The 22,881-nt window shown below is 37.1% G+C and overlaps 2 protein-coding genes across 4 annotated transcripts in view; one reads left to right on the forward strand and one right to left on the reverse strand.

The window, feature by feature from the left end:
* LOC137649968 (ubiquitin carboxyl-terminal hydrolase 2-like) overlaps positions 1 to 22,881 on the forward strand; it is a 250,047-nt gene that overhangs the window by 221,259 nt on the left and 5,907 nt on the right. For both annotated transcript variants that reach the window (XM_068382954.1, XM_068382955.1), the window contains 6 exons: positions 7,695 to 7,820; positions 8,439 to 8,565; positions 9,462 to 9,693; positions 10,024 to 10,270; positions 10,828 to 10,906; positions 17,456 to 17,684. In XM_068382954.1, coding sequence (XP_068239055.1) covers positions 7,695 to 7,820; positions 8,439 to 8,565; positions 9,462 to 9,693; positions 10,024 to 10,270; positions 10,828 to 10,906; positions 17,456 to 17,684 — 1,040 coding nt within the window. The remainder of the gene's footprint in view (positions 1 to 7,694; positions 7,821 to 8,438; positions 8,566 to 9,461; positions 9,694 to 10,023; positions 10,271 to 10,827; positions 10,907 to 17,455; positions 17,685 to 22,881) is intronic.
* Positions 16,827 to 22,881, reverse strand: part of LOC137649970 (mediator of RNA polymerase II transcription subunit 30-like) — a 128,962-nt gene continuing 122,907 nt past the window's right edge. For both annotated transcript variants that reach the window (XM_068382956.1, XM_068382957.1), the window contains exon 7: positions 16,827 to 17,660. The gene's annotated coding sequence lies outside the window, so the exon portion shown is untranslated. The remainder of the gene's footprint in view (positions 17,661 to 22,881) is intronic.

Raw genomic sequence — 22,881 nt, forward strand, 5'->3', positions numbered from 1 at the left:
TTACTTTACGAAGAAAATTTGTTTTATACTTAGATGAATTAATATGGTTACGTGTTGTTTATCCAGCAATCCTGTTATCTTAAAGTCAATGCCAGTTGAAGTATATTTAATCTTTCCAAATTTTTTAAAAACTATGCAAGTATTTTAAAACTATTCAAGTCTGGGATGGGATTGCTGTAGAAGTTTAAACGAAAGATATTAAGAAATTACCTTTTCTTCTTTGCATCTAGACAACTGGATGTTCATTGAACTGTGATGTAAGATGATCTCATACATAATTCCTACCGAAAGTTTATTGCACATTTCATGCACGCTTCTTTTAAATCGATTCTCACTTCGTTGTAGTTAATTTCATTATACGTCCAAAACGAAATTTTGATAATATACGAAAGATTCGTATTTGCTTTGATTATGAAAAGTACCAAAATATTAAATTTTTAATGAGTGATGTAAGTTATGCTCATTTTTATTGAGGCTACTTTGCTTACCTTGATATACTGTAGTAAACAGTTGACTTTACTTCCCTTAATATAGTAAATAATATATGTTTGTTTGTACGTAGGAAATTAATGAAAATTATAAAAAAATCATAGTTAGAATTAAATTTATCACTGATATCGTTGGCGTTAATATTTGGAAACTAGGGGAATGCGTCGTTTTACTTTAATTATTGGGAGTTTCAAATAGGGGTAGGTGGAAAAAAGTATTTTATAAAAAAAACAGTTTCAGCAAGAATTTTTATGAGGGACTTTTTTTTGTACTCTCCACTAAGGCATTACGAACTTAATCACTTAATTGCGAAAATCAAGGGATGCTGAATTAAAGAGGTGCTGAACTCAAGGGGTGCTGAATTAAAGAGGTGCTGAATTCAAGGGGTGCTGAATTAAAGAGGTGCTGAATTCAAGGGGTGCTGAATTAAGGAGGTGCTGAATTCAAGGGGTTCTGAATTAAGGAGGTGCTGAATTCAAGGGGTGCTGAATTCAAGGGGTGCTGTATTAAGGAGGTGCTGAATTCAAGAGAGCCCTTTAGTGTTAAAATATAAAATGTTTACTGCCTACTCACAGATACTTCATGTACCTTTACATAAGCCTCACTAATATTTTCCTCCAACTTACATGAACTTCACCATTCAACTCATTTGCTAATGAAGTAGCATATTGAAAGTGTCAGCTGATGCAATGTCTAAATATCCTGGTGTCATGAAACTGCAAATAGGAAGTATCTCTCTCTCTCTCTCTCTCTCTCTCTCTCTCTCTCTCTCTCTCTCTCTCTCTCTCTCTCTCTCTCAAAAGGCAGCTTGATAAGGCCTACAACGGGTAATCTGTATTAGGGTGTGTTAATTTAAAAGTAAATGTGAACATGCCAAAAATGTGAGATGTACAAAATAATAATCTTTTTTAAATTTTTAACCCATTGTTTTTAATGACATATTTTCTTTTATAATTAAAGCACTTAAAACTTTTAAGAATATAATCACCGGATTCTATTTTTCTCTTTAGGTATTCCATCACTGTCGATATAACGTTTATCGATGTATAGATCAGTCCTTAAGAATGTTGTGTAGTTAGTGCTAACATTGTTTGTGTTTTATTTTCTTGCCCTACGCTGCTCATTATCGCAACTGAATATAATGACAGCTGTGATGGATGGGATTAACCTCATTGTCATTGTAATAATAATAATAATAATAATAATAATGTTTATTGGACCAAAAAATATTTACATACAAAAGATTTTCAAAAAATAAGACTCATTTCAAGCCCATGTGGAGAAGAGCTCTTCGGGTAATAATACCACGATAGGGATCCCATTTTTACGAAATAAACTTACTTTTTGACCAGGGTTTCCTGCTTGGGTATCTGCTGGACTGGGGTTCGAGACCTACTCAGACTCAGTGGTTTCTTGTAGTGTCTGCAACCTCATCATCCTTGAGAGGTAGTGGTGGGTGGGTTAGAGGAAGCCTATGGGTCTACATGCTGGGTCATCAGCAGCTATTGGCTGGCCCTCCCTGGTTCTAGCTTGGATGGAGAGGATCTTGAGTACTGACAATATGTATATATGGTCAGTCTCTAGGCCATTGTCACTGTCCCTTGCATCTGCCATTCACGAGTTACCTTTAAACTATTACTGTTTACTGATACCCTTCGTATTTTAGAGCATAAAGTTCTTTAAGCAATTTAGATCATACTGCACTTATTTGGTGCTATTGACATCTATAATATTCCCCCATCTCGAATTAACGAAATTTGATTATGTAATGATGAGTGTTTTGAGGAGAAAGATTAAATTTATTAAATGACATCAAGTTTATGATACGGTCCTATTTATCGTATACCTTATCAGTTTCTGGGAATTTGACGAACTGATGAAGTGCCCGATAAAGGTAATCAATGCATTGAAAAGGCGTCATGGGGATTATTATCTTTCATTTGCCATCTCAACTCTTGGGCTTTCACTCATTGAACGCCTGTGAGTGTATATCTCCGCGGGGCTCCGTTGGTCTACTGCCGGTAGTGCCAGCTAGAGCGTGTGCATTCTCCTGGGCACTTAGTTGCCGGCTACTTGGCGTTGGTGTGTGCCCTACACAGTCAAGTACCTAGATTCAGCCCTAACACACTATAGCAATCTTTTCAAACTGAAAATCGTCTTTTAAGTGTTTGAGTGATGATTGGTAAAGGACTGGTTTCGTGACGAATCGTGTGACCCTTGCAGATGGCCTCCAACCGCTGCAGATGATTCGTTGGGCGATGGAGAGAGAACAAACTGTGTCGATGTCACAACCAAAGTGCCATGCGAACAAACACTCACGGTCGTCGCCAAGTCACTCCCTCTCCCTCCAATGTTCCCCCTCTTCCTCCTCTCTCTCCCCCCGCCGAAGCAAGGGCATCCACCCCTTACCCTAAACATCGCACCGGCCACCTATCCATAATAATACAGTCCATTTGGGAAGCTTTGCCTGTTGTCTTTTTGGCCATATTGATTGGTGGACTCTTGATACTGTTTCTGAACTACCAACAACACGCGCAACGAGCTAAGAAGCCTATGGTTCGGTGCCCTCCCAAAGGGCAGCGTCGCTACAGAAGGCGTGGCAAGGTAGGCACTAGCGAGAACGATTTGCCATAGGCACTCTCCACCCCATCTACTGTGGAGCTGATATCCCCTTGATGTTAAAAGGGTAACAATTAATTCTTAAAAATTTTTTTTTTTTTTAAATTAGCTGTTTTGGAATCTTATTTTTCTACATTTTTAACATATTTAAAATTTTCGTACTTTTGTAACTATTTACCTTACTGTACACTAAAATTTTGATCTTTTTGTTTATTGAAAGGTAGCCAACACTTGGTAGTGTGGCCATCGCTTTATACTTCCTCCCATATTCGTGTATTGGCTGGATTATGTTTAGTCTTTCCACAAGTAACTTTTGATGCCTTTGGCACTCCGCCTGAAGGGGTGCCTCACATCACACTCCTTTGTTCTTGCCATCGTCCTGATATGTGCGTGGGTATATATATATATATATATATATATATATATATATATATATATATATATATATATACTATCGTACGTGATCCGTCAAAAATTACGATTAAATATGTAGGTAGATATGCACACATACACGCACATCCCTTTCACCAGGGTATGACTATTTTCACTCCTCCTAACCGAGGAATGGGGAGAGCTGAGTGTGACCTGAAATATACAATATATAGCCAGACACTTGCTCTTTATTATATAAGGGCATATGTATAATATATATATATATATATATATATATATATATATATATATATATATATATATATATATATATATATATATATATATATATACTGTATATATACATTTTTATGTATATAGCCCTTGAAAGATTGTTAGAACCTGACATCATCATATTCTGTGATTCCTTATCATACATCGACAGAATTATACACGATCATGAAGATAGTGTTATCTGATAGTTTTATCTCCAGCGAGAGTACATTTAGTATTAGCTCATTATTTAATTTTTACTTAATGTTTTCATTGATTAGATTAGAGAATGTCTGCCTGATAATGATCTACGAAGTTATTTTAAATCGACCTTTAGGACTGAAATAGAACATCTCAGAAATTACTTAGTTTTCGGATATTTCATAATTCTCTCTTTAAATTATATTTACTTTTTAATTTTAACTTCATGAGAGATTGCTTAAGTGCCGTATGTGGATGAGATCATGGTGAGGGATAGATAGAGATGGTTTGGACATGCTCTTCACACTCCCCAAGAGAGATTAGTTCACCAAATTTTCAACTGGTCCCCACTAGGCACTAGAATAGTTGGAAGAACCCAGGCCTACATGGCTGAGGACTATGAAGCATGGAATAGATGATTGATGGAGAAGTATCGATTTAAAAGCTCAAAAGATAGAGACAACTGGCGAGTCGAAGCCCTTTGTGTCAATAGGCGTAGGAACAGATGATGAATGCAGATTAAGATGCACTAGGTCTTCAAGATATCAATGTAGTATATTGGTTATTTTCTTAGACATTTTGTCATTTTCTTCCGTTTTAACTTTTTTTAAGGGATATAATGATGATAAGCCACTCTTAGAATCATAATGTACTTTATAAAGATGTGTGAAACTGAGACTGCAGGAGGAGAGAGGGCGGAGGAATACTTATGCTATAAGAGAGCTGCTATGTAACGTTTCATTACGCAATATATGGTATTAGATAACAAAACCTCCCTCTCAACTACTGTATCAGACCTCTCTCTCTCTCTCTCTCTCTCTCTCTCTCTCTCTCTCTCTCTCTCTCTCTCTCTCTCTCTTTCTCTCTCTCTCTCTCTCTCTCTCTCAGTATTCTTCTTATAAAGTTCATTTCATTATAATAATAATTATCATCATTTTGACCAGATATAATGTCTAATGAAATGCCATTGTCTAAAAATATAGAATAGTAGGAAGCATTTTATATGAAAATGTAGCCTCATTTATAACACAATGAATTAAAACTAATCTATAAATAAACAAAGGAAGAAAGTTATTTATAGATTTCTTAAGGAAACATTTCTTCTTTTCAAATGTTTATTATATTTCAAGACTTCCTTCAACATGACGCCAAAACTTTCGAATGTCGAGAATTTATAAAATAAGAAATATTTTATTCAAGAAGAAACTGAAGACTGTCTTATTCTCTTAAGTGTTTCGATAATGTGAATTTGACAATAAACACGTAATGCAGCGTTGTGAAAAATACCTTAAGAATGTATTCGATATACTGATCTTGTAGGTCCTGTAGAGAGTAGGATTCCATTACGTGATAGGACCAGGAAAGCATTCCTTATTTACTTTACTTTAAGGGCTGCTTATCTTGTCCTGTACAGCAGGGGAACCCGACTCTCTTCAGGACCTCCACGGTCGTTTTATGATGTATAATTTTACATATTTTTATTGACAATTTGCGATCTTTGCTAAGAATACAGGAAGGATCGCAGGCTCACTGTGGCATTTGTCCTCCACTATGACCTAGAATGTGGGTTACCTCATTGTTTTCGAGTGCAAAAGACACATAGCGGTCATGTGGGATAGGGGAACCTGAGGGGCATAATTGACTGTCTTTTGTTTATTCCCACCGAAATCACTTGCTTGAGGTTACACTTGAGCACACTATTCTATCGTATTTCTCTTCCTATTGTTCTATACGAGTTTTTATAGTTTATATAAGATATTTATTTTAATGTTGTTACGTTTCTTAGAATATTTTACTTCCCTTTTTTTCTTTCTTCACTGGGCTATTTTCCCTGCTTGGGGCCCCTGGGCTTACTGTATAGCATCCTGCTTTTCCAACTAGGGTTGTAGCTTGGCAAGTAATGATAATAAAGATAATAAACGCAATCAACATAGCGTTCCGTCAAAACGAATGAATGGTTTTAGAAACAAAGTTATACTTCCAGGTGATTTCAGTTTCTGAAAATAGATAATACATCGAATTGATAAGAGAGATAAGAGTTATTTAACTTACATTATCATCTTAGTTTGCAAGGCAATGGTGATGTAAAGTCATTGCCTTGACGTTTTTGTTTCTTCAAAATATCTATTTTTAGGATCCCTCGATGTCTGCTATCCTAAAATGTTAGCATTATACAACCAACACTCTCTCTCTCTCTCTCTCTCTCTCTCTCTCTCTCTCTCTCTCTCTCTCTCTCTCGTGCAGAGTACGGCTTTACCAAAGGTCTGTTATATCACCTCGTTAAAAGTTACGGGGTATCTTAAAAAGTATAAGTTGCTCTGTAACCGGAATACTCATTGTAACTTTCAGTCAGTTTTCGGGAGCGTGTCCTTGTATCTTCAGTTTCCAAAATTAGATACATTTCCTTCGTGGCTTTATGCTTGAGGCTGTTTCTCTGAACCCTGTCTTGTCCATTGTAATACGTAATAGAAAAATGCCAACTCATGGCGTCGTCTGTTGTACAATATCTCCACTGCTGCCCTTTTTAATCTGGTATTGCTCAAGGCCATTGCTAACAGTTGCGACATTTACTATAAAGTTTAAACAAAGCATTTTATGGTTTGATTTGGTTTTAGCAGGTATTAAATACAGTAGGACTTATTACAGTATTGCAGTTTATATGGATTTCGGCAATGGTAACTGCAGTGTGCGTAGATTACATTACGGCCCTAGGAGTGTGAAGATAAAGTTATTTTAAACTGAAAGGTGGTGAAATACTACGGAATTACATTATGGCTGTAGGAATGTAGATAGTTATTTTAAGCTGAAAGGTGGTGAAATACTACGGAATTACATTATGGCCGTTGGAATGTAAAGATAGGTATTTTAAGCTGAAAGATGGTGAAATACTACGGAATTACATTATGGCCGTAGGAATGTAAAGATAGGTATTTTAAGCTGAAAGGTGGTGAAATACTACGGAATTACATTATGGCCGTAGGAATGTAAAGATAGGTATTTTAAGCTGAAAGGTGGTGAAATACTACGGAATTACATTATGGCCGTAGGAATGTAAAAATAGTTATTTTAAGCTGAAAGGTGATGAAATACTACGGAATTGTAACGTTCGATTCAAAGTTATTTAAGATGTAACTACGAGTAACTGAAATTTTTATTAAAAGTATTCATTACAGTTTCAGATTTACAATAAAAAAAGGTGTTTTCAAGTATCAGCTTCACGGAGGAGGATATTAATTATGATAATAAGGTTTAGGTGCTGGCTATTTCAAGTCATGTTTTTATATTTATAAGTATTTCCTTGGACGATTTCCATAACTTTTGAAACGTCATTGTTTTCAACTTTAAAAATTCATCATCTTTATTTTTCTATAAAATTACAGGTTGCATAAATTATGAGAGAGAGAGAGAGAGAGAGAGAGAGAGAGAGAGAGAGAGAGAGAGAGACGCCTAGTACTGTAGTAAGGTTAGGTATTTAAGGCACCATTCAGCAATATGAGAGAGAGAGAGAGAGAGAGAGAGAGAGAGAGAGAGAGAGAGAGAGAGAGAGAGAGAGACGCCTAGTAAAGTAGTAAGGTTAGGTATTTAAGGCACCATTCAGCAATATGAGAGAGAGAGAGAGAGAGAGAGAGAGAGAGAGAGAGAGAGAGAGAGAGACGCCTAGTACTGTAGTAAGGTTAGGTAATTATGGCACAATTCAGCAATTATTGTTGCATATTCTTACTATCTTCTATATATTGCAGGATGAAGGTTCCCCACCTCGCCGACACCAAACCACCGTTAGCAACAGCAGCTGTAACAGTAGCATTGGTGGTACCTCCCTTAGCGAAAATAATGGTCTTGTGGGCCTACGAAATATTGGAAATACGGTAAGTCCAACAAGGTACCCCGCAGAGTGAATGAAATTTGTAATGTTCGTTCTGTGACACTGCTTTTATTAATATAAAGGTTGAAGTTAAAGTTTTCATAAACAATTAACACGGATTTATCTGTGCTTTCATTTAGTTCTTGAAGGTTAAATTATTTTCATGGTTATATAGTGTTATTTTAATATTCTCTGTAGTAGCTCACTATAACGTTTAAGATAAGACTAACGATGATAGTGGTCCTATTTCGTCATTATATATATATATATATATATATATATATATATATATATATATATATATATATATTGTAAATATATATGAAAGGTTTGTTCTAATAATTAATTTAATCATCAGTTAGTTAATGTGTTTCTATCCCTTTTACTCCTAATAATTTGTCAAGCACCTTAACATATAAAGGGCAAACACCTGACAATAAAGAAGGGACTCGGATTATAAGATATTAGCTGGTACAGAGAAACTAACTAATAGTTCTATATGGAATATTGAATTGCAGCATTTGGAATTTAATCTAAAGGTTATACTGCAACCATTTTATAAATACGCTGAAACATTTTTTTTTTTTATTTTAATTTATGATGAAAACTTTTTACATTTCAGTGTTTCATGAACAGTGTTACGCAGTGTTTAAGCAATACACGTTGTCTTCTTGAGTATTTGGTGCAAGATGGGTACTCTTCAGATATCAATACAACAATATCTACAATGAAAGGCGACCTTGTTCGAGGTTGGTTATGCTCCATTGGTCTTTTATTTTTGCATAATGACAACTTGGTATTCATTCTCAGTTAGTGGTTTATTATGAGCAGATCCAAATCCATCCAGAAAAGGATATTGTTTGACTTGTGAAAGTAGTACAGAAGTGGAATATGATTAGTAATCAGAGATACAGTATTACTCTGGTGCAACATTTGCCCTCTTTCTTTTACTAATAATCAAGGGAGTGACAATTATGTCAAGAGAAAAATTTACTATTATGCCTTTTGTAAACAAAGAGTTAAGGGGAAAAAAACTCCAATTACATGCTCATTTATTCTTGGTATCTTCCTTACACATTTCATTATCGATCTTTCTAGGTACAGGTACTGTACAACATCCTTTTGTACATGTCAATTTTCAAATACATGTTCTTTTTCAAGTAAGGATAAAAATAAGTCAGTAACCTGTTTTAAAATTTGATTTTGTTAGATAGATTATTTTTAGTTTAGAAATCTACACTGAGGGGCATATTGAATATGTTAGTTTTACAGAGTTAACTGAGGATTGGATTGGATTTATGAATGTGGGCTATATGTTTGGCCAGGTTTGATATCAGTTTTGTATGAATAACTAGTGGCTTCAAAGTCTTGTTCCTCTATCTTGTTCCAAAGGTCACAATGTATTTATAACAAATTCAATAGTAATGTAAATTATTTTGTCACTCACGTTATTCCCTAGTACAGTACAGTACAGTATTGTATTACTGTATTTGTTAATATCAGAGTTCCTGTGCCAAGATAATTTAATTGAAATCTTTTGCAGTATCATTTAGAATATTGATCAAACTTTCAAATATTGAAATATTCAAAGTGCTTTCACAGCATTGTGAATGGTGACTAAGATTTTCCTCAACTATCTTTGCAGCCTTTGCTAATCTTCTTACCGATATGTGGAATGAGGGCAGTGACAGCAGTCGAGCCCTAAATACGGGACCATTTAAATCTCAGATTCAGAGATTTGCTCCAGCATTCTCAGGGTACCAACAGCATGATGCTCAGGAATTCTTGCGGAAACTGCTAGAGGGTCTTCATGAAGATGTCAATCGTGTCATATTGAAACCAAAGCCCATTACAGAGGATATTGATGATGAATTAAAGTGAGTACAGCACAAGCAATTTATGCATGTTGGTTATGCAATATGAATACTGCATGCATAACTTCGGAGGTAGTGTCTATCAATGTGCATGCATATCTCAAGATGAAATATGGGTTAACTGTGAAAGTGATATCATGCATAATACATGAATATTAGCTATCCTATAAATAGAACGTGAAAGTTATTTACATTGAAGAGTTTAGACAAAACTTAAAGAAATGTGTAAATGTATTAATAAAATGAAGCATTATATTAATTGTAAATATAAAAACTAAAATTTGCCCTTTTGACTTTAAAATGTTTATTTACTGTACTATTATTCTATTTCAGTGACAACCAAAAAGCCATGGAATCATGGAAGCGTTATTTACGATATGATGACAGCAAAATTGTTGACATGTTTGTTGGGCAATTGAAGTCCTGTTTGCAGTGTTCTGTTTGTGGTCATAGTTCTGTGACCTTTGACCCATTTTGGGATCTCAGTTTACCTATTCCTAGCAAATCAGGCCAGGTCAGATTATCACAGTGCCTTGAGCTCTTCACCAAAGAGGAGGTTCTTGATGGAGATGAAAGACCTGTAAGTGCATCTTACTTTATTTTAATTTAATGCAATATCAAGTTTTCCATTTCATACTTATATTCATAAAAGATAATTTCTTGTACTCCATACACTAAATGCGATTGCCGATGTTTTTTATGTGTAAATACTCGTATTACTGCAGTTTAAGGTTTGGCAATAATTAACTATCAATGTTATTTGGCTAATGTTGTTGCACAGTGGAATTTGAAATAAAAAAGTCTGTGAAATTTTTATCATTATTGGTTGTAATCGGTTATTATGCTGCAACTAAATTTTTTTTATTTTTCAAAAACTCTCCCTTGGTAAAAGATTACAGTTTTTTTATTGCAAAAATTCTTGATGAAATTGAATATTGTGCAAAGATTTATTTCTATTTGCTTGAGGTGAATGACCACATTTTGTAAACTTTCCAAATTTTTGTAAATTAGTATTGAATCATTTACTTTGATGCTGTTAGAAATTTATTTCCTATTTATATCTCATACTGAACAAAGACTGTTTTATTATATTGCTAAATACTTCTGTAATTAACACAAGTATTTTCTGTTTTGCAGACATGTTCAAAATGTAAGGAAAGAAGAAAAATGACAAAGTCATTCAGCATACAGAAGTTCCCCAAAGTCCTCGTCTTACGTATCCTTTTATATATAAATTATTTAACTGATATTTTAATGTTTAAAATTGTACATGCTTTGTCAGTATATTTTTTTTTCAGGAATATAATACTCATAATTGTTCTGTCTTGCATCAGATTAAGATTCAATGTTCATCTTTAAGTTTAGCCCAAGCAGGTATTACTTATACAGTAAATCCTTTTTAAGGTTTTCTAAGAAATTGCACAATACGTGAAAATGAAGCCGAAATAAATTGTGCTTGCAATTTTTAGATAGAATTTAGAATAATAATATTAAATTTAGGTAGTTTAGTTTGTATAGTTTATATCGCACACATTAATGTGCAATAAACACAAGTTATAAAGTGGCTTCTATAACTTGAATGTCTGTAGGTTTCCATATATTTACTACCAAGATCCTCGATCCAGTGATGTTGATGGGCTTACGGGGATGACAACTTGAGGCCACTACCCCCACTTCCCGGCTTGGATGATATTTGAACATCAAACCCCCCTTCACCTTGGTTAATGACTTTAATTTTAGTTGGGCTTGTCATCTAATTTAATTTTCTCTCAATTAACATGGACTTTGCATTCGACATTTGAATGACTTCATTTATGATGAGGACACATCTTCTAAAACTTATTCATACCACATTTTTAAATAGAATTTTTGTTGAAAAAATGTAGTTACAAAGAAATGTCACAATACTATTGTTGTACCCATAGCTAAACCAGATAAGGATCAGTGTGATCCGGCAACTTATAGACCTATATCCTTCACAGATAGTACTACATTGGTTACTGCTCATTTTTCCTTTGCTTACACTTACACCAAATAGTCTGGCTTATTTTCTACACATTCTCCTCCTTCCTCATACACCTGACAACACCAAGATGATTGAGAAAAATTCTTAACTCAAGGCGTAATTACTGCACTGTAATTGTTCTGTGGCTACTTTCCACTTGTTAAAGGTAGAATAGACTTAAACTATGGTAAGCAGCTTTTTCTAGGAGAATTGAAACCATTGTTCATTAGTCTTGGGCCATAGCTTCTGTACCATGGTCTTCCAGTGTATTTGGTTAGAGTTCTCTTTCTTGAGGCATACTATTCTGTCTTGTTTCCTTCCCTCACTGGGCTATTTTCCCTGTTGGAGCCCTTGGGCTTATAGCATTGTCTTTCCAACTAGGATTGTAGGTTAGCTAGTAGTAATAATAATAACAGGTTGTTTATGAGTTTTTAGAAAAATTTGGTTAAGGCACATTTTAACTAGCCTACTTCTCTCTAAATTGCTACTAACATACCATCACAATCAAGTGCAATAGCCAGATGTTTGACTCTTGACCCACTAATGTCCTTAAAAGACAATATCAAAAAGAGGTTTGATTAAAACCATGAATTCAATGTCCATTTTGATATACAGAAAGCTTGTGACACTGCTTGGCAATTTCATATTCATCATTAATTATATTTTTGGATTAGATGTCATCTAACCATTATTTATAATGTACTTTTTATCAGATCAATCTTTTTCAAACCGGTTTTGTACCTCAACATTTTTCAACTTGAAAATATATCAGATTTATGGTTTTAGGCTTTATAACCCAGCGCTGGGGCCTGAGTTGCCATTATTATTCTTATTATTATTATTACTATCCAAGCTACAACACTAGTTGGAAAAGCAAGATGCTATAAGCCCAGGGGCTCCAACAGGGAAAAATAGCCCAGTGAGGAAAGGAAATAAGGAAATAAATAAATGAAGAGAACAAATTAACAATAAATTATTCTAAAATAAGTAACAACGTCAAAACAGACATGTCATGTATAAACTATTAACAACATCAAAAACAAATATGTCATGAATAAACTATAAAAAGACTCATGTCCGCCTGGTCAACAAAAAAGCATTTGCTCCAACTTTGAACTTTTGAAGTTCTACTGATTCAACCACCCGATTAGGAAGATCATTCCACAACTTGGTAACAGCTGGAATAAAACTTCTAGAGTACTGCGTAGTATTGAGCCTCGTGATGGAGAAGGCCTGGCTATTAGAATTAACTGCCTGCCTAGTATTACGAACAGGATAGAATTGTCCAGGGAGATCTGAATGTAAAGGATGGTCAGAGTTATGAAAAATCTTATGCAACATGCATAATGAACTAATTGAACGACGGTGCTAGAGATTAATATCTAGATCAGGAATAAGAAATTTAATAGACCGTAAGTTTCTGTCCAACAAATTAAGATGAGAATCAGCAGCTGAAGACCAGACAGGAGAACAATACTCAAAACAAGGTAGAATGAAAGAATTAAAACTTCTTCAGAATAGATTGATCACTGAAAATCTTGAAAGACTTTCTCAATAAGCCTATTTTTTGTGCAATTGAAGAAGACACAGACCTTATATGTTTCTCAAAAGTAAATTTACTGTCGAGAACCACACCTAAAATTTTGAAAGAGCCATACATATTTAAAGAAACATTATCAATACTGAGATCTGGATGTTGAGGAGCCACCGTCCTTGACCTACCTACAATCATACTTTGAGTTTTGTTAGGATTCAACTTCATACCCCATAATTTGCACCATGCACTAATTCTAGCTAAATCTCTATTAAGGGATTCACCGACCCTAGATCTACATTCAGGGGATGGAATTGATGCAAAGAGAGTAGCATCATCTGCATATGCAACAAGCTTGTTTTCTAGGCCAAACCACATGTCATGTGTATATAGTATGAAAAGTAATGGGCCAAGAACACTACCCTGTGGAACACCGGATATCACATTCCTATAATCACTATGGTGCCCATCAACAATAACTCTTTGAGATCTATTACTTAAAAAATCAATAATAATGCTAAGAAACGACCCACCCACTCCCAACTGTTTCAGTTTGAAAACAAGGGCCTCATGATTAACACGGTCAAAGGCAGCACTAAAATCAAGGCCAATCATACGAACTTCCCGACCACAATCAAGGGATTTCTGTACAGCATTAGAGATTGTGAGAAGGGCATCACATGCTCCAAGGCCTTTACGAAAACCAAATTGCAAACTAGGGAGTAGATGATTACCTTCAGCAAACCTATTAAGACGTTTTGCCAGAAGACGTTCAAAAACTTTAGATAATATGGGAGTTATGGAAATTGGGCGGTAATCAGTGGGATTTGAGCTACTACAAACACATTTACATAGAGGAGTAACATTACCAATTCTCCAACTAGTGCTAAAAGCTCCTCTTCTTGCTAACTTGCGCAAAATAACAGATAACTTTGGAGCTAAGAAATCTGCTGTCTTTATAAAAAACAAAGGAAAAATACCATTTGGGTCTACACCTCCATAAGCATCAAGGTCCACCAACAGAGCTTTAATCTCACGAGATCGAAAAGCTAAACTAGTTAGTTTAGCCTCAGGAAAACAGGAATGAGGAAGTTCAAGTTTTTCATTACTATGTTTACTGTCAAAAACATCAGCCAAAAGGGTTGCCTTTTCCTTTGGACAGTGAGTGACTGAGCTATCTGGTTTAAGTAAAGGAGGAACTGTTGCATCTACACCAAAGAGTGCAGATTTAAGGGTAGACCACCATTTATGTTCCTGAGTTGTACCAGAAAGTGTTTCTTTTATGATTAAATTGTACTCCTTTTCAGTTGAGGCATAAACTCTCTGAGCAAAAGCTCGAAGCTGAGTATAGTTGTTCCAGGTCAAATCTGATCTGTTACCCTTCCAAAGATGATAGGCCTCCTGTTTCTCCAAATAAGCACGTCTACAATCATCATTGAACCACGGTTTGTCCTTCACTCGATACCTTAGCACACGAGAAGGGATACGCCTATCAATTATGTTGACTAGATTCTCATTCAAAGGGACAACAGGATCTACACTATTATATAATTGTGACCAATTCAAGCACAAAAGATCATGTAAAATCCCATTCCAGTCTGCTTGAGATTTCATATAAATTTTACAAGAATATGATATATCAGGGACAGGCTGCTCAGTCTTCACTAATAATGAAATCAAGGCATGATCAGATGTCCCGACTGGAGAACCAACCTTACTAGTTATAACGCCAGGGGAGTCAGTGTATACGAGGTCCAAGCAATTACCAGACCTGTGAGTAGCTTCATTTATGATTTGCTCACAGCCTGATTCAGAGGCAAAGTCTAAAGCTCTTAAGCCATGGCGATCGGTAGGAGAGAGAGAACTTAACCACTCCCTATGGTGAGCATTAAAATCACCAACAAAGACAAAAGAAGCCTTTCTATCATCTTCTTGTATCTTAGCCATAATGGTAAGAAGACAATCGAAGATAGAATCATCTATGTCTGGATTCTGGTAGATCGAACACAAATAAAAGTTGTTATGCCTGCCACAAACTTTTATTACCTGAATCTCATGACATCCACATTGATAGCAGGAGTTATGAGAAGCAGGGTACTCAGTCCTAATATACACCGCCATTCCCCTGGCCCTAGGGATGGCATCACGTTTCAACATTATTGGCTTCTTAAAACCAGTTATAAGGAGCTCAGATGAGTGCCTCATATTAGAAACCAAAGTTTCTGAGCACAAAGGAATATCATACTGTCTGGACGCAACTGTAAGGTCTTGGATATTTGCATGAAGACCACGAATATTGCAATACAGAAGATGACATTGACGAAATCTAGGACGTACTGGTCCCGGATTTCGCTCAATGTCTCCAGACAGCATAAGAATTAATAGAAATAAAAAAGAGACATCATACTTAAAAACTAGATTAACATGAATTATAACCAAAACAATACGTACAGAATTATAAACAAAGTGATTGATGATACCCATAGACTATAGTAAAAAGTCGGAAAAACTGGTCAACATGGAGGAGCCGATACACCATGCAAGGCTAAATACCCTCCAGGATAGCCACTTCAACTGAAGGGAGGACAGTAAGGATGGTTTTGAGAAGAAAAATAATCAGAAAAAGGAAAAGACAACCTCTTGATAAACCACCAGGCATCCATGGCCATTCTATTAAGCCTGCCCAACACACCATTTCAAAAAAACAAGAAGAAAAAAACAAAAACAAAATAAGATAGAATAGTGTGCCTGAGTGTACCCTCAAGCAAGAGAACTCCAACCCAAGACAGTGGAAGACCATGGTACAGAGGCTATGGCACTACCCAAGACAAGAGAACAGTGGTTTAATTTTGGAGTGTCCTTCTCCTAGAAGTGCTGCTTACCACAAGCACCAAAGTACATTTAAGCTAAAACCCTATTTACCCTATGTGGTAAAAAGTTAGAAGACCTTGGACAGCAAGTGGAAAAAAAGATGCAAGAATAGAGGTAAAGTATAAGGTTGTTTAGCAAGTGCTCATAGGGACTGAAGGAAGGCTCCAAAGAGAATTGCCACAAGTTGCTGATGGCATTATTCCCTAGAGGATTTTCAATACAAGATATGCCTCGAGGAAGTGTCTTGAACTGAACACTAATTTGTTTTAGCTATTAACAATATTACTACAAAAATACTTGGAGTTCAAAATAGTTAATATGGAGATTTTGCCATTTACTAACTATAACTCCAGTTAGTTTTAATACTGCACTGCCATTGTTTTTCTGAAAGATTAAGTTTATCTGGCAAAAAAAAAAAAACTTCCCATCTTTTACACAAAGCCAACAGTGGTTGAAAGATCAAAATGAAGATCTTTGTTTTTACATTATCTATTGGAATTTTTTATTCCTGTATAGTTTCCGTGTTTGATATTTTACCAATACTGTACTTAAACTGTAAAGTACATTTAACCTGTTAGGTGTCCAATCCGGACCACCTTGCTTTTTTTCCGGTAGCGATCATTAAACTAATGATAGTTTTTCAAAGTTACTATAAATTTTTATGCTTATAATTTGTATTTACAGTTAAATATAGGATTATTAATTAAATAATGGATTAAAAAACAATTAATAATATTATTTTATTTCAAAAGGCTACATAATACAGAATAAAAAATACTATACATATATGCACTATTATTCTTTTGTTATTATTATCAGACTCGTCATCTAGTATTTTACTTATTTCATCTGAAGAAATATGCCTTGTATTTAGGCTGCTCCTTGTGAAAGAAGCAAGAGAAATCACCCTCTCTGTAAAAACGCCCAAAGCACACCGAAAGATAATTGGACAGTACCAGTAGTCTAATGTCAAGCGACCTTCAGAAAAAAGTTGCCAAACACCATAGAAGTTTCCATTTACAGCTTACATATGCTGACAGTGTTGCCAAGTGGTGTTCCCCTAATTACTATACGAGTAAACTTATCATTACATGACTGATGACTTGAAACACACATTTAAACTAATGAACATAATATCAAGTTGAAGGTGGTACGGAGTAGATCGTGGTGAATGTATTATTACGTGGGTGACGCTTAACAGGTTAAAGTATACTTGAACCAAATTTATTAAAATTCTTTGCTTATTGAATGATCGCATACTACACAGAAAGCAAGATGTGACACACAAAACTATTTATACATCATTAATAATATTCAATATGTTTACACAAACTTTCCTTAACAAACCTTGCCAGATCTTAAACGTTTTTCACCTTTGGAACGATGGCGTGGAAAGCTGTCTTGTACTGTTGAATTTCCCTTGGAACATCTTGATCTCTCAAAATTTGCTTCAAGTTCCACTACTTCACCTTTGTACAATTTGATAGGAGTAGCCAATCATTCAGGAACTACATATTCTGGCCATTATACTGCCTACTGTAAACATCCCTACTCAGGTGCCTGGCATGAGTACAATGATTCAAGGTAAGATAAATAGTAACTTTCTTCAAGATAATGCTTTTTAACTTGACATTTCTGAATATTAAAAATTTTATTAAATTTGTATATTTCCTAGCTATACAAACTTGAGTCATTTATATGGGTTACTTCCTTTTTTTTCTACAACCAGGCAAACAAAAGAAATTGGCTTGATTTGCGCTTAACGCTTGTTTAAAGCACTTCCTCTCAGCACTCATCTGGTCAAAGACTTGCAGGGGAGTTGAGACGGGACCTTTGGTAAATGACTCGGGTTTGTATTGCTAGGAAAATACACATTCTATAAAATTTGTTAGTTTATTTCTATGTAGATATAAACTTCTGAGTCATTTATATGGGAGTCTTCCTTAGGTGGGAAGAAGTCTCGATGAAGATAAGAAATCAGCCCTTCTCTCTCGAGATACAATTACTATTAGTAATTGCAAAAGATCAAAGTGAATTTTTTGTGAACAATGCAGCCAGCTTGTAAAAAAGCAGCGCCTTGCATTCATTTCTAGAGAATTAAAACTTTGCCTGGGTGAAGAAATATGAGCATCGTGTTGCAGGGTATCAAAATTTAAAATATATCTACTAGTATTTAACTCTAAGGCATTCTTACTTGCATTAGGGTGGATTCCTAGTGAAAATTTGAAGTCCAATCAAGATCACCATCCTCCATTAGTGCTCATTACGTACCCTTATAATGCGGAGACATGAGAGCTTATAGTTAGATTATTTATTGTGCAGCAACAGTAGGGCCTATAGGAAAGGTGTTCAAAGACTTTCTAACAACCTCCAGCTTTTAGAACTTGTGCTACAGAGTGGTTTTTGCAGAACGCTAATGTTGCGGCATGCCCACATAATTCGTGTGCTCGAGTGGGTCCTTGGAGACGCTTCCTCCGATTATTTATAGGTTTTCGAGATAGTTTCTCTCAAACAGAAAAAAAAATTGGAGATTATAGGCCTTACATATTGCGTTCTCTTCAAATATTAAAGCACTGCTCTTACAGGACATAGTAACATGTCATCCAGGTCATCAGTTACCACTGTGAGAGACTCGATTGATAAAGAGTCGGATCTGAGATCATTATCAACAGGATTTTGGGTTTTGGTCACAAATTCAGAAACAAAGGACAAAGATACTTCTCTCCATCCTCTTGGCAGAAGCTAAGGAAAGGAAGAAGATGGTCTTTAAGGTAAGGTCTCTGTCTAAGGCTTTATGCATAGGTTTGTACGGGTCTTTGTTCAAGGCTCATAAGACCTTATTCATATCTCAGGAAGGGGGTTTGAGTTCTTGAGGGGCAAGACTGCTCGAAACTCCTAATCAGAGCTGAGAGTTCACAAGAGTCGTGGAGATCCAGTCCTTTCAGTTTGAATACTTAGCTCTAGGCCGAGCAGTATCCTTTCACCGCAACGACTGAAATGGCCTTCTTGTTCCACAAGAACACCAAAAACTCTGCAATCAGGGGAATAATAGCTTTGAGTGGAGCAATATTTCCCTTGACACCAATCACAGAGGATTTTCACTGTGCCTGGGAAACTGCTACGGAAGACTCCCGGAAATCTCCCGAAAGCTGCTTCGCAGTTGGTCTTAAAAAGCCTTTAATTTGGAGGAGATGCTGGATATTCTCCAGCCATGAAGGGACAGGCAATGCACAGACTAGTGGAATTTTCTTATGTGAGGTTGGCGTAGCAGGTTTGGCCATTCTGGAAGTTCTCATGGTATTTCCCTAAGTTCCAGCATGTGTGAATACCACTCCGCTGCTGGTTAGCTTCGGGCCACTAGCATTACTTTGACTCCTTTGGATGTTCTGATTCTGTTCAGCACCTGATGAATCAGAGAGAACAGTGAGAAGGTGTACAAGTCTAGATAGTCCCATGGGTGTTGATATGCATCTTTCATCACTGCAGCTTGGTCTGTTTGTGATTCAGGTTGGTGGCGAACATCTCCAGAGATGGGGAACCCCACGATAATCACAAGTCTCTTCGCCACTAGAGGAAGCAAAGACCATTCTGAACCAACAGTCATCTTCCCGGGGTAAACCTCACCAAGAGAGAGATCGCCTGGGACTGTCTACTTGATTATCTTACCTGCTAGATTGCATAGCAGGAGAGAGGCTGTGCCTCCTCATTTGATGTAGGTCTTCATTGTGGAGTTGTCGCTCATCAACCCTTTGTCTTTGAAAAGTAGAGTAATGCTAGTTGCGCTGCTTTCATTTCCAGGAAGTCTGTGTGATAGGTCTTATCCTCTTCTGACTATAGGCTAGAGATTTTCTCTTTCCCTATGTGAGCACCCCACCCCTGGTGAGATGCATCTGTGAACAGTAAGAATTGTGGTGGAGTAGTCTGAAGGAGGTTCGCCACTAATAGCTTCTCCTCATCCAGCCACCAAAAGAAGGTCTCTTACCATCTCCTGGGGTACTTGTAGCTGCAGGGTGGTCTGAAGTCTGACCATTGGTTCTTCAGTGCCCGCTGCACAGAGTGCAGATGCAACTAACGAGTTTCTCTGAGGAGAGATGGCCTAGTACCTTCTGCAAAGGTAGGGCAGGAAGGGGATTTAATTTCAGAAAGATTGATGCCAATACTCTGAACCTCGAGATTCTGTTGGCTGAAGGAAAGGCTTTGGCTTGAACTTGTCTATGTCCATACCTAGATAACTGAAGGTCTGCTGGGGGATGAGACTGGACTTCTGCAGATTCAGTTGGATCCCTAACTCCTTGCACAGATACAGAAGTAGGTCTGTCTTTTAGTGGGAGAGCTCAGGATTCTACTAGAAGCCAGATGTCCAGGTACCTCAGGAGCCTGATGCCATGGCATGAGCCCAGGGTAAAACAAGGGCAAAGATCTTGGTGAAAACTTAAGGAGCTGTTAATAGGCCGAAGCACAGTACCCTGAACTGAAAAAATTTTGTCTTGAAAGGGAATCCTTAGGAACCTCCTTGAGGGTGGATGGGGACCAGAAAATAGACGTCTTTCAGGTCTATGGTTGGAAGGTGTTGGGGACTTTATTTTAAACCTCATCTGTAGTATAGAAGTTCAAAAGGGAGATATTCATGACGTGGCTCCAATCTCCCATCAGCTTCTACCAGGAAGCCTGGAGAGTCATCCGAGACTTTCTCTATTAAAAGTAGGTCTTTTACTGACCCTTTTAAATAGTATTGTTGGATGGTCAGAGGAGGCGGACAGTCTATGAAGGGAATTCAATACCCTGAATGAATGCAGGACTTATACCATCCAAGGGTTGGCGCTTAAGTCCTGCCACCTTTGCCAAGAGCTTTGTAGGCATCTCCCCACTGGTGGTAAGCTTGGGGATATGCCCTCCCTAGCGTGAACTTCTACGACCTCGTCCATCTCGACTGGAGAAAAGTCCTCTCCGACGAAAGTTAGGTCTAGGGTTCTGCCTCCTGGGCTGTTGTGCATCTGTTGGAGGGAGAAGTCATCTCTGTTGGGGAACTGGCCTAAAAGGCTAGTTTCTGGGGAGTAAGCAACTAAAGTGCCACTACTCTGCTTAACATAGGTCTTTGTCCTAACCACTATACCTTTTCAACCCGCCCCTCAGCCAGTACACCGAGTTGCCACTTTGACCTTTGCTAAGGGCTTGCCGGTGGGTTGAGGTGGGGAGTAAAATCCTGGCATGTCAATACACTTGGACCTGGTAGAGTTGTGGTAATGTTGATTCCATTCCTACCACCTTCCAACAACTGAGAACAGGATCTTATTAGTTAGGCAGAAGAGCGAGATAGAGCCTATATCCTCAGAAGGTCGGAAGGATATGATGAGACAACGTACAGTATGGTTAATTAGGAGTGTCCTTCATCATATCCATCCTCCCTCTCGTAAGGAGAATGGGGAATATACTTCTATATCTGATTTGTTTCTCGGTATGGAAGCTCACCCACAAAAACTGAACATTCATTCCTGCAAATAATGGAAAGACTGTTGGACCCCAAAGGAAGGGAAGTAAGAGGGACAGCCACCTCATCCAAGATAAAATCACAATTGTTACCTTAGACAAAAAAGGTCTCGGTGAAAACTTTTCTAAAAAAAACTGATGGGTATACTTCCATGGATAGTGAGTTGGAGAGGTTTCTTGGCACTTGTGCCACTGACTGGTTTTTCTAGGGTAAATATGATAGTCTGGCTTTGTGTGGTCACGTCCAGAGTGGTCGTCTCATCCCCTTGTGGGAGCGCTTCTTTCATTACTCCATGAAGCTAGAACAAAAAAGTTTCAGGATCTCATTCCTTTTTTCATGTTGAAGAAAGGGTCATAAAGGGGGCCATTATAATCCTTCATTCAACACGAAAAGAGGAATGAGAGATCCTGAAACTGTTTTGTTTTGGCTTCATGGAAGTTGAAGTCGTTACTCAATTTTTGTTCCTGCTACCTACTTTTGTAGGGAGAAGGGAATATGGCTTGAAGTCGGGCCAGTTGGATTTTAGGTCCTGGCCATGAACCAAGGCAATGGAGCTCTTCTATTAGAATGACTAGTGCCACAGGAAAGATATGCTCTCTTCCTACTAGCTAAGCTGGGACTAACCCAGATTTGTTCAAGAGACCTGACAACTCAGAGCGCTTGAGCTCTCTAGGTCAAGATTGTCGCCCTCCCCTTTCTCCCCCCCTCATAAAGTCTTGTTGATTCTAGTGAAGAGTCCTGGTCTGAATCAAAGTTGAACACTTGAAATAAAATTGTGGAGCATCCCTGATGAAGGGAGACAGACAGCTAATCTGGGTATCATTCGGCGTATGGCTGCTTAGAAGCAATCAGGGTCCCTCTGAATCGTGATTTATTCAATGGAATCTTGAATCCTCAGGTAAACAGGGGAAAGAGGAGCAGAAAGGTGTAAGCATCTAGGATTCCCAAGATGTTAAAAGATGTCTTCGAACTTTGCTTATAGTCTGTGACTGAGAAAATACCGAAAGTTTCCTACCCGAGTGCATGGCGAGCAGGTCAAGTGAAAATCGAAGAGTTTCTGCCTCATAATGATGTAGGGACAACTTTAAACCCCTACGCCAGGACAATGTCAAATGAGTGTGATTGCTCAAACAATGCTAATGCCGGAAGGAACCTTGCGCAACTGCATCTTTTTTCTATTCAAAAGTTTACTTGCTTGAGAAGGGTTTGTGATTTTTGTACATAAATGAAAGAATTTATGACCCTCATTACGACCAAGTGTTCTTTGAAAAGCTTGCTAAGTAGAAGTGCTGA

The sequence above is a fragment of the Palaemon carinicauda genome, chromosome 11, assembly GCF_036898095.1.
Source record: "Palaemon carinicauda isolate YSFRI2023 chromosome 11, ASM3689809v2, whole genome shotgun sequence".
Taxonomy (NCBI): domain Eukaryota; kingdom Metazoa; phylum Arthropoda; class Malacostraca; order Decapoda; family Palaemonidae; genus Palaemon; species Palaemon carinicauda.